This window comes from Gastrolobium bilobum, unplaced genomic scaffold (genome assembly GCF_033153095.1).
Source record: "Gastrolobium bilobum isolate Gb01-03AN ecotype WA unplaced genomic scaffold, APGP_CSIRO_Gbil_v1 utg44884, whole genome shotgun sequence".
Lineage (NCBI taxonomy): Eukaryota > Viridiplantae > Streptophyta > Magnoliopsida > Fabales > Fabaceae > Gastrolobium > Gastrolobium bilobum.
In genome coordinates this window covers 185,425-198,313 of record NW_026897767.1, presented here as the reverse complement: position 1 = coordinate 198,313, position 12,889 = coordinate 185,425, and the positions used below count along the sequence as shown (strand labels likewise).

Sequence of the window (12,889 nt, the reverse complement as noted above, 5' to 3'; positions counted from 1 at the left end):
GTCCTGGCAATATTTACGAAATCCTTTTATCCCCAAAGGTATGCAATATTCTGAGACCAAAGAATTCCATCGGGCCTTTGCCAGTAAGGTCTGTGAATAATGAAAATGGCAGTGATCTTTGAGATCTCTTCTTCAGTTTTTCTTTCTTGTTCCTTTGCTAGTATAATCTTGTATCAAAATGTCTTTATCCGGTAGGGGAGTTCCAATCACATTTGTCCAGATAACACATTCAGGGAAAAATCGGATTCCTATAGGATGTTTAGTAATCAGATTGGTTCTGAATGATTTGCCATCAGCAGCTATAAAATAAGCTGTCTCCTTTTTCCATGCTTCAGGAGGTAAGATCTTGGGAAAAAGATCAAATTGGTCCCTAAAATTATGAAAAAAGGGTCACATTATTCCTACAACCTATTCTTTTAGAATAACTATTTTATGGTATAATCTAAACAATTCTGAATTGATAAAATTAAGCTTTATCAACGAAAAGTTATTGGATTTTTTTTTTTATATATATCCAACGATTTATCTATTGGTCAATTAATCCAGCTCGAACATGGTCGAATCTATTATAAGAAACAACTCTTTCATTATACAAAAAAAAAAAGAAACAACTCTTTCAAAATTAATTTTTCATTCCGAAAGCAAATCTTTAATTAAAATAATAAGCTTCTCATCGCTTATTCAAAAGGCGGTTGATTATTGATAGCAATTTAACACCGTCATAACTTGAACTCGAAAATTTTGATTACGGAAATTCATTCTTTGTCACTTGAATTAATAATTATTAATTGTTAGAAAATAAAAATAATCTGGGAAATCCTAAATTATAATATTGAGATTATAATTTATAAGACATGTAATAGGAAATCAAAGTGTAATTTTATATATCTGAAAAAAAAAATAGTTAAAAGAGTTACTGATGCAATAAACTGATAAAATATTGTAATAATCAATCAGTGTTATGATGTTACTACAAATGTTATTACTAATTAATATTATTGTTAAATCAATTATGTTGATCCAATAATTATATTTATTTTCATCTTTGTATAATTATGATTATCCATATTTAATAATATAACTGTGAATTGATTGATAGTAATCGATAATATCACTGATTATTACAATATCCTTACTTTCAATAAAATATAGATAATAAATAATTAAATTTGAGACCTTCATTTTCTTCTTCTTCGTTCCTCACTTATATCCAATACTCTGCGGAGCCACCCTTACTCAGAAAGGAGAAGTACAACGGTGACTGCAAGGGATTTTCTTCTTCTTCTTCTTCTTCTGAAACAGGTTCATTGAAAGAGATAGATACTGTGACCCTTTTTGTTGAAGTTTTCGACTTTTTTTTTTTTGGTAATTAATTCGTGTTCTTTGGATTTTCATTGTAGACTGGAACCTTGTTCTTGGATATGTAAACAGTGTTTTCGTTTGTTTCATGAATAGTTTTGCACTTTGCAACTTTTAGATTCGTGGACTATCTATGCCAATTATGTGAATTTTGGACTTGGGTTGAATTGAATTTTCTAGTGCAGTGTTTGTTGAATGATTACTTTTTTGTGAATTGTGATTGTGATTCTATAACATAAGTAACTCTAACCTTTTTTTTTATTTTGCTGCAAAATATTCAACGTTTTCTCAGATAAACAACCACGGTATTGCAATCTCTTATTTGGGAGGTCAGTAATGGAAGTTTTGCTGCCAAAACTTCCATCTTTCAAATTTCCAAGCCCCAGCCATTGCTGCTCAATCACTACTAGGAGCTCATCATATGTCAGATTTAGGTTCCGTCGTTTATCTTCTCTCTCTGTTTGTGCATCAACTGTCAATGAAGCAGTAGTTGAACCTACTCTTGGTTCCCCTTCTTTGGGTCACTCCACCCGACCCCATTTCCCTATACTTCACCAGGTGTCTATTTTCTTATCTTATCCTCAATTTTATTTTCCTAAAGTATAGCTTGTGAATGTTTAGAAGTGTTCGGATAACTGGGGTTTAAATTTTCAATTTGATTATCATGTTACAAATTTAATGCTACTTGATGGATGGACATAGTAATGCTGTTGCTGAGAATTGGTTTTTATAAGATATGGTTATTCATTCCCCAATTTTCGTTATGCATATACCTCACAAAACGTTGTTCTAATGTTTTTCTTCATGGATATAAAGGCATTTGGTATGTTGTTCTGGTACATAATATAAATTTATGACACTTTAACTCACTCCACAGGAAGTAAATGGCTCAAAACTTGTTTACTTGGACAATGCAGCAACTTCTCAGAAGCCCACCATTGTTTTGAAGGCGTTGCAAAACTATTATGAAGCTTACAATTCGAATGTGCATCGGGGCATACATTTCTTGAGGTACTTGCTGTGTAATATTTGGAATTACATATATAATTTGGAGGCAAATGGCAAACCTTGGTACATAATGCTTTCCTCCCCAACATTGTCAGGGTAGGAGTGAGGGTCGGTTGTATGCAGTCTTATTCTTGTATTTTTGCAAGAGGGTATTTCTAGACTCGAACCTATGACCTTCCGGTCACAAAAGCACAACCTTACCACTGTTTCAAGACTCTTCCTAACATATTACTTTAATTTCCTTCTTCCTTTCTGGCATTTATTGGGAGGTGTGTGTGCGTGTGTGTGTGTTGAACCTATGACCTTCCGGTCACAAAAGCACAACCTTACCACTGTTTCAAGACTCTCCCTAACATATTACTTTAATTTCCTTCTTCCTTTCTGGCATTTATTGGGAGGTGTATGTGTGTGTTGGTAAAGTGTTTTATCTTGCATAATTTTTTATTGATGTAGTGCAAAGGCCACAGACGAGTATGAATCGGCTAGAAGGAAGGTTGCAGCTTTTTTAAATGCTTCTGATTCTAGAGAAATTGTTTTCACAAAAAATGCTACTGAAGCTATCAATCTAGTGGCTTATTCTTGGGGTTTGTCAAATTTAAAACCAGAAGACGAGGTATTTCATTCTAGATTAATATTCTGATGAACCTCAACTCACTTAATTGTTCAACTAAATCTGAGATTATTTTGTGCATTGTTTTAAGATTTGGAGATAGTATTAAGTTTAATTTGAATTCATTAAAAGTAATTTTAAAATAGAAATTTAAATACCAAGAGGAGACTTGGGGTTTTTTTAATCACTTAATTCTATTTGTCTAGATTTAGCATAATGATTTTTGTTTATACTGCCATTATCTCCAAATTATGTCCTTGTAAAATCTTCAGTTTCATATATTATCGCAGATCTTACTTACCATTGCTGAACATCACAGTGCAATTGTTCCTTGGCAACTAGTCGCTCAAAAAGTTGGGGCTGTTTTGAAATTTGTGAATTTAAACCAAGATGAAATTCCAGATGTAGACAAATTGAAAGAAATGATCTCAAGGAAGACCAAAATAGTTGTTGTCCATCATGTTTCAAACATGCTTGGTATGTTTCTCATCATGATTCTTCACTTTGATTATAATAATTTTTTGAATGATACATTGAATTTATGCTATCGAAGATCATGTGCCTTCTGGGTTAATTTTATAGTTTTTCAACATTGATGATCTGCTGGTTAATTTGAAGCTTCATAAAATCCCTCATTGTTTCACAAAAAGGTCACTAGGTTACAAAGCCCTCAAAACTAGATCATTGAAGAGCCCACATTGAAGTTATATTGATCTGCAAACTGACCTTGAAGGTCAAATGTTGTCCACCTTTAATGTAAACCTAATTTTCTCTTTGAATGATTAATTTCTTCCGATGTGAATTATCACAACAGCCCCCCAATTAAGACCTCTTTCCCTGCTCTTTAAATCTTTGAACTCTTCTTTTCCACAATGATAGTACTGTTACTCACTTTTAGATTTTGTTGCTGAAATGTATGAGTTTTCATATATTTGTACTCTGCTTTTCTGTAGCTTCTGTCCTTCCTATTAAAGATATTGCACATTGGGCGCATGATGTTGGAGCAAAAGTGCTTGTAGATGCCTGTCAGAGTGTTCCACACATGGTGGTTGATGTTCAGAGCCTTAATGTTGATTTTCTTGTTGCTTCTTCTCACAAGGTAGGGTTGTTTACATATTTTTGAATTGTAATTTTACCAGACAACTTAATAATTTGCCAAACATGTGTTTCAGATGTGTGGGCCTACAGGCATTGGATTCTTATATGCTAAAATAGACCTCTTGTCTTCCATGCCTCCATTTTTAGGTAAGTTCTAACTTTCTCATTTCTTTCTTCCCCCCCCCCTTCTCTCTTCATAACACATACCCTTCTCCCTATATACCCCGTTTGACACACTCACTAACTAACTTTTAGGAATATTTCTTCTAGAATACACCCTTCAAACAGCTGGTCTATTCTTATGCGTAACATTATTAGACATGGTACTTTAATTACATCTCCCCATCAAATACAAACAACGAACTAAGATGCAATAAAATAAAATAAATGTTCTTATTTGTTTTAGCACCATGTTAATAAGATTGTCTTTAGAAGCTAATGTATTCCTGGCAACCTCTGCCTTTACTTGTTTTAGGTGGTGGTGAAATGATTTCTGATGTGTATCTTGATCATTCAAGTTATGCTGAACCTCCATCTAGGTTCGTGAACTTGCTTTTGCTTTAACTCGGACTCAGGCTTTTCTTAATAGATAATCTACACTGGTGTGGGTAGACATCATGTTTGATTCACAATGTACCAAAGAAAGCAGAAGAGGATTTGTGGCTTTACTAATTTGCATTAATGCATGCATAATATTTGCTTTTCTCATATGAATTTAAAATTTACTCGCTTCTACTCCCAGATTTACTTTGACTTTTCAATTTTCTAGCAAGTTAGCTTCAAATTATCATCTGTGTCTAAGCATTGGAATCTCCTGGAGAATTCATTTGTAAAGAAGGTAACAAGTGATGCACATTGGATTCAAATTTGAAAATTGAAAATGGACATACAGAAAATATTTAGAAGAGATTATTAGGTTAGGAAGAGATTTCAAATTTTGTCTAGTGATATTCGCATCTGTGCTTTCTATAAGTTTCTCCTTCATCTCATTTGCTTGCCCTTTTTAATAATTTTTTTTTACTTTGCCTGGCTACTGATGCTAAACCATTATGATTTGGTGTTACCATGCAAGTCATTGATGTTTTGAAACCCATAAAATTCTTTAACCTGAAAAATGATTAGGTCAACCATTTAAGTGATAGTTATTAATGGCACTCAAGTGATAGAGAAGTTTCTTATCTCAGGTCTGATATCTGATGGTTTATTTACCTCCAACTTTAGATATAACCATTAGTAATGTCTGGTCTCATGCCTGGATCATTTTCATCCATCCCATAGCAGTATTTTTCTCTACTACGGTGGAATACATTAGTTTCTTGTATCTTATTATTTGAGGCATTTTGACTGCCCTAGATTTGAGGCTGGAACGCCAGCTATTGGGGAAGCAATTGGTTTAGGAGCAGCAATTGATTACTTATCTGGGATTGGTATGCAAACCATACATGATTACGAGGTGAGTGGAGCTTCAATCTTATAACTTATAATGAAATATTACAATTCAGAGAAAAAGTGATACATAACTTTTGGAGTTTAATTTAGATGCTCTGTCAGTCTGTCAATGTGAAACTCTTTTTTGTTATTATCCAATCTTGTATAGACACCTATTTAAGAAGTTTGTGATAAGGTACTGGAAGTATAGCTCGTTTATTTATATTAACACCAAGTCTCTTCTTCTACTACTGATATGGAGGACAGATCAGTAGAGAAAGAAGGTGAAGATACACTCAAAAAAAGAGAAATTACGGAAAAAAAGAAAAGAAAGAAACAATGTATAACTTCGATGATCTGCTCCTCCATCTCCTTTCCTCACCAAATACCTTCTTCCAGGTCACTACCTTCTCAATCTCCTTGTATCCATCCTCCAATTGAATCCTCTCTCTCCATTGTCAAGTGTCCCATTGTGTTATGCTCAGAACCCATTAGTGCAACAGTAGTAATGATACATATACATGTGGTGCCATTTTCTTCTTGTGTTTATCCAAAACACAGAAGCCTTGTTCTGCTCAAATGCCATACCCTTAATAGATGCTGTAGCTTTTTCTTCTTCGCAAGTATCATCTTTGAGTATTTGGGATCCCAATTTGCTTAACCATGGAATAGTAGTAAAACCCTGCACTTAATGTACTGATTTGCACATTGATGCAATTGATTCACTTCCAAAATTAAAATATGATCTAGACCCATCCATCTCTTAGTCTATTTTTGCATTCAGGTTTAACTAAAAGGAAACTTGTCAGAATGTGATACCTAGGGAGCTGTAAAAGTAGACTGGGAAAAGAAAACATTCTACACATACTACAAAATACACGACATATAAACATTATAGCTCAAATTAAACACTGAAATCAGTCATAAATAATTTTATAGCTTAACTGTATGTTCAAGTAGTATGTAGTGTTTAAATACCAAAAGAGCTTGTAGATAAACTTGATACTTGCTACAGACTGGAATTCAGTGTACTAGCAACGTTTAACATGATCTGTAGATAAGAATAACAATATAATATGCAAAAGCGAAAGCTAAAGGTCTTGCTCAACTTGATAAAGAGTTTCATTTTTTGTCATCCTCATTGTTTTACTTCTTCACATACCTCTTTTCCTTATCATCATAATTTTCATGATTTAATGCCTCAACCTCATTTGCATCATATTTGAAGCAAATCTATCCTTGCCTCCGTATCCTTCAATATTATTAAAATAATCAAAATCACAAACTAAATTACCGATCTTCAACTAACTCAATCAATCATCTATCACATTGGTATATTCACTGAATTACTTGTTATAGCATTGTGTAATATATCTCACTAGGAGCTAACTTATTATCTCTCGAGAAAAAAAGTTGTACCAATCTATTTTATGATTGCCAGTAGTGATGGAAACTATTAATGTCAGAGCTAACATGCTTGCATAAGCCAATAATTTTGTTTGCTCATCAATAAAAAATTTTGTTATGCTTTTCATTGCAGTGATATAAATTATATTCATATTCTGTGAAGAGTAAGTTACTGTTTGTGTGAAACGTCTTCATAGGTGGAGCTGGGTAGATATCTGTATGAGAAGCTTCTTTCAATCCCAAATATTCGCATCTATGGGCCAGTGCCTTCAGAAAAAGTCCAAAGAGCTGCTCTATGTTCTTTCAATGTTGAGAATATACACCCTACTGATCTTGCAACATTTCTGGACCAACAGGTAAGAGGATAAAAGACTATCCCCATATATGTGCATTTTCGTGGTCTTGGACACCTTAGGCTATATAATTCAATTGTCAATAAGCCTGAATTTTGTGGTAGAAATTGGGATAGCTCTTGAACATGTTTGGAAAATTTCCTTTCTTGAATTGCAATTTATAATGTATCATTTCAGCATGGAGTGGCTATCAGATCAGGTCACCATTGTGCCCAACCCCTCCATCGCTATATAGGAGTTAGTTCAAGTGCACGCGCTAGTCTCTATTTCTATAATACTAAGGAGGATGTTGACAACTTCATCCAGGCCCTCAATGACACAGTTACCTTCTTCAATTCATTCAAGTAGTTAGAATGTATTTTTATGTAAATTAAGTTTTGTAAATTAAGGAGGGTTGGCTCAATTGGTAGTACAAGCTGCCTCAATGAAATGTTCTTGAATTCTATTCCTCCTGCTGATCTCATTAGTGGGCATCCACTAATTGTAGTATGCCTCCTGAACTTTTATGTATAAAAAAAAAATGCTCATACACGTTAGAATCTTTGAAGGTGTGAATATTGCATCCACTTTGGATGAGAATCAAGTGATGTATAATTTGCTACAACAGGGCTTTGCTCCTTTCTAGTTCAGCTATATGCTAGTACTCAATATGTATTATATCAAAGCCATGTAAGTACCCTTGTTGGTTGATATCGGATCAAGTTTAAGTTGTTGAAACTATGTGTGTAAGACTCGGAACTCTTGTGCTGGGGTTATTGCCAATCATTGGAGATGTCATTGTTTATTATTAGATTTTAATGAAGTTTATTTTAAAAAAAATAATGTTAAAATAATTGATTTTATGTTTGAAAATGATATTTTAAAAGTTAATTTAGAAGAATTGCTTTTATTTAGATAAGATAAAGTAAAATTGCTCTTAAAAGCAGTTTTTAAAAACCCGGTCCGGCCATCGACCCGGCCGAGGTCAGGGGTCATAGGTTCAACCGGGGGGTCACAGGGTCACTACGTTGATTCGGTTTTATATATTAAAAAAATATAAATATATATATTCTATATGAAAATATTAAAAAATAAACCACCAATCATCAAAGATTCAAAATATACTTAACATAATTCACTAATTACAACCACAAGTTAATGGGATCACTACGCTGATCCGGTTCTGCCTCTTTTGAGAAGGTCTCTAACAAAGAAAAATTTAAAGATGTAAGAATGAGTTTTTGTTTTTCATCGACGACCATAAAGATTTCATTTGAATGGGTAAATTTTTACCCTTTCTAGAAGATTTATGGCAGCGAGGTGAAGATTGAAGACGTTTAGGTCGCTGGGAGAGAATAGAACGATAAGATTTAGGTTTGCAAGTATTTTTATTTTATTTTTTTAAAAATAAAACGATGTTGTTTCATGGAATTTAAAAAAAGAAAAAGAAAACATGCAATGATCCCCTTCGACCCCTCTGACCCGAGAGTCACTGAAATCCGGCTGAGTTTCAGGGGTCAGAGGGTCGATGTGTATATAGAGTCTAACTTGTTACCCCAACTCTCAGAGGGAAGGGGTCAGGGTTGACCTGGATCAACCGGAGGGTGGGGTGAGATTTTAAAACACTGCTCAAGATAAAATTGCCAAAATGAGCACATGCATAGTATAAAATGTACGTAATATTATAAAATGTTATACAGGTTGGCATGAGAATTGATTTTATCCGACGGAGAAGCATATCGTTGAGTGTTGCAAAAGAAATTGTCTCGCATTTTGTTTGGGATTTTTTTTTTTTTTTTGGAAATATTTGTTTGGGATTTTTTGTTTATAAGCTAAGCGAAAAATATTTTTAGTACTTTTAAGATAATTCGATTATTCTATTTTATTTTTTGAAACTCAAAGGAATTTAAAAGCAGACCAACATATTTTCAAAACAAGCAGAAATGCCAACAATAAAAAAGGTTTAGCCTTTTTTTAAAATTAAAAATAAAATCCTGGAACAAGTAATATCTAAACCCAAAGATTCAAGGAAAAGTTAAAACATCTGTAATAATTAAATACCATTTTCAAATTATCTCAAAAATTCAATTAGAATAACAATTCTATTAAAGTGAAAAAAAAATCTAAAGAAATACAGACAAGGAAGGGGCAGAGACCGCTCAATAAGTGATATAACTAAGGAAAACTATTTATCTTTTCAAAGAACATATAATTATGTTATTTTTTGTTATGCTTTTATTTTTAGTATTATTTATATTCCTTTTTATTTTATTTTATTTTCTTACAAAAAAAACTTATTTTTTATTTTACTTTTCTGTACTTTTTATTTGGATTCATTTACTATAAAAGATACTGTTGATATTATGATGTTGTTGATCTATTAAGAATGGCGTAAGACAAACAAATTGTCAGACTGGCTAGGTGGCCACGGAAGCGATAATATAATTCAGTGGAAGGAAAAGAAGACGTAGGAATCTTTGGCTTATACGCTAAAAGATACAAAATCGGATGGGCAGCAGAAACAAAATATGAGGCTATTTCCCGTGCACATCTTTTTATATAAAGAAACTCGTGCCAAAATACTGTGTGGGCGAGATCTATGTAACAACAGAGGATAATGGGTTGATACTTGATCGTGCTCATGGGCCATGGCCTCGTTGTTGTGTGCATGGCTTACCTTTCAATACGGAGCCATCTACATCATAATTAATGTTATGAATACACTTGTAACCAATGCCATTTTGGCCATGCCCATTGGTGGTGGCAACTAAGCTCTATTTGGATATTTCAGTTTGCAGCATATCATACTTTTTTTTTTAGTATAGTATGCTTTTAGTCTGAGAATACTTAATTTCCTCTTATTGATACAAGAGATATGATATAAAAATTAATAATGGACCTCGAGCTTAGATTTTTTTGGTTAGATTGATTTTTTATATGGTATTAGAGTAAATAAGTGATCATGAGTTCGATCATCATCATTCTTATTCTATTAATAAAATAATTAAATATTATAGAGTTTCTTAACATAAATAAACTGGGCTTAATGCATAATCTACCGTTCACATTGAATGAGCTCTTGTGTGAAGGGACGTATTAGAGAAATATGAAACCATTAATATAACCTCAATCAATCGTTTAAACTCGTGAGTGATGGACTTTAAATGATTTATATTATATTTCTCTAACATACCATCTTACGCAAAAGTCCTTTGACCTTAAAACGTAGATATTATATAGACTTTTTTTCATAATCTAACATACCATCTTGCCCTCTAACACTCACTGCAGTCTGACTTTTATCCAGAATTTCAGCATAAAACTCCCTCACAACACTGACATTTGCATTCTCCTTAGGGTGCAGGTAGAAATTTTCCCAATGCTGGGTTCGAACTACCTCATGGACATATTCGGGATAAGGGGCATTTTCCTCAAATCCCTTGTCAGGAGTGGGGTCTCTGGCAAGCATAGTTTTTTCAAACCTCTCTATGGCTTTTTCACATGTAAAAGAAGAGAGGGAAAAACTCTCGGGATTAGGTGTGTGTGGGGTGAGCTTTGGACTGTGGGGTCCTCCACTACGCAAAATATGCTTTCTAACCATGATGCAAAGAACTAAAAAAGAGAGATTAAAAACAGAGAATTGAAACTACAAAAACAGAAATAAAATAGCAATAATAACACCAAGTTGATACTCAGGCCACTCCCCCAAACTTACTTTGGATCTTCTTCCAGAAATCAGCAAAAAGAATTCACTAACACCTAAAACAAAAGAAATAAGAGTGTCAGTAACAACTATTTTATTTTCACAATATTTTTTTTTTAACTGGAAACTAAAAAAAAAAAAAAATATCAACAAACTCAGAACAACAAAGAAAGAAATAAAATAATTCAAACAAAAGAAAACATGCTAATTTTAAAGTCTTAAGCTAGACTTTTGTCACTGTGTTTGTTTTTACACTCTAGAATGGTCACAAAGAGAGATGGAAATAACTGCTCTCTCTATGGACTCTCCAAAATAATGTTTTAATCTTTGCCCATTAACAGTGAATTTCCTACCATCTTTCTCACTCAAAATGTCTACAGCTCCATGAAGATGTACCTTAGTGACCTTAAATGGATCAGACCATCTAGATTTCAACTTTCCAGGAAGAATTTTAATCTAGAATTAAAAAGCAGGACCTGTTCCCCCACTGCAAACTTCCTATCCAAAATTTGCTTATCATGCCATCTCTTCATTTGTTCTTTATACAACTTGGCATTTTCATAAGCATTTAATCTAAATTCATCCATTTCATTAAGTTGGAGAAGCCTCTTTTCTCCTGAAGCAGTGGCATCAACATTCAGTTGTGTGGTAGCCCAATATGCCTTATACTCAAGCTCTAAGGGTAGGTGGCAATTTTTACCAAAAATCGGCTTGTAAGGAGAGCAACCTAAAGGTGTTCTATAAGCTGTCGTATAGGCCCACAAAGAATCATCTAATTTAAGGGACCAATCCTTCCTTGAAGGATTCACAACTTTCTCTAAAATTCTTTTAACTTCTCTATTTGTGACTTCCACCTGCCCACTTGTTTGTGGATGGTAAGCAGTAGAAACTTTATGCTTAACTCCATATTTAGCTAAAAGAGCTTCAAATTGTCTACTAGCAAAATGCTTACCTCCATCACTTATAATAGCTCTTGGAGTTCCAAATCGGGTAAAAATATTTTTTTTCAAGAATTTAATTACCACCTTTGAATCATTTGTGGGTAAGGAAGCAGCCTCCACCCATTTGGAAACATAATCTATAGCAACCAATATATATTGGTTTCCAAAAGAAGGTGGAAAGGGGCCCATAAAATCTATGCCCCATACATCAAAGAGTTCAATCTCCAGAATAGGTTTCAAAGGCATTTCATGCCTTCCAGAAATGTTGCCAAGTCTTTGGCACCTATCACACTTATGAACATAAGAATTTGCATCCTTAAACATAGTTGGCCAATAAAGACCGGACTGCAACACCTTTGCTGCTGTCCTTATGCCACCAATGGCATTGCCTAAGGATTTCCTTTTTTTCTTCCTCTAAAATACATCTCCTAATGATTTGGTCAGCACATTTTTTAAACATGTAAGGTTCATCCCATAGGTAAAACCTACTGTCATGTATCAACTTTTTCTTTTGTTGATAACTTAACTCCTTAGGCAACTCCCCACTAACTAAATAATTAGCTATGTCAGCATACCATGGGGTTGTGTCAGTGGCAACTAAAAATAGTTGCTCATCAGGGAAGGTTTCTCTAATGGCTTGCTCAACCACTTTTTCATCTTGCTGCCCTTCATTAAGCCTAGACAAGTGGTCAGCCACTTAATTTTCGGTTCCTTTCCTATCCTTAATCTCCGTATCAAACTCTTGAAGGAGAAGAACCCATCTAATTAACCTAGGCTTTGAATCCTTCTTTTCCACCAAATATTTTATGGCTGAATGGTCAGTATACACAATGACCTTGGTGCCTACCAAATATGATCTGAATTTGTCAAAGGCAAACACCACAGTCAACAGTTCCTTTTCAGTCACTGTGTAATTTAATTGGGCTCCATTTAAGGTTCGGCTGGCAGAATAAATAGAGTGAAAAACTCTATTTTTTCTTTGTCCTAACACAGCCCTCACTGC

The 12,889-nt window shown here is 33.8% G+C and overlaps 1 protein-coding gene across 2 annotated transcripts; it reads left to right on the top strand.

Moving 5' to 3' along the window:
- The first annotated feature begins 1,202 nt into the window (after window positions 1–1,202).
- On the top strand, window positions 1,203–7,985 carry LOC133310053 (cysteine desulfurase 1, chloroplastic). Of its 2 annotated transcripts, XM_061510934.1 has the most exons (11): window positions 1,203–1,302; window positions 1,652–1,917; window positions 2,237–2,370; window positions 2,821–2,980; window positions 3,268–3,454; window positions 3,931–4,076; window positions 4,150–4,222; window positions 4,551–4,614; window positions 5,429–5,528; window positions 7,108–7,266; window positions 7,441–7,985. In XM_061510934.1, exons 2-11 carry the CDS (start codon window positions 1,696–1,698, stop codon window positions 7,609–7,611), a joined length of 1,416 nt encoding a protein of 471 aa, XP_061366918.1. In that variant the 5' UTR covers window positions 1,203–1,302; window positions 1,652–1,695; the 3' UTR covers window positions 7,612–7,985. The 2 variants fall into 2 exon arrangements, with proteins under 2 accessions (XP_061366918.1, XP_061366919.1); XM_061510935.1 differs by lacking the exon at window positions 2,821–2,980 and having other exon boundaries at window positions 3,297–3,454.
- Window positions 7,986–12,889: the final 4,904 nt, after the last annotated feature.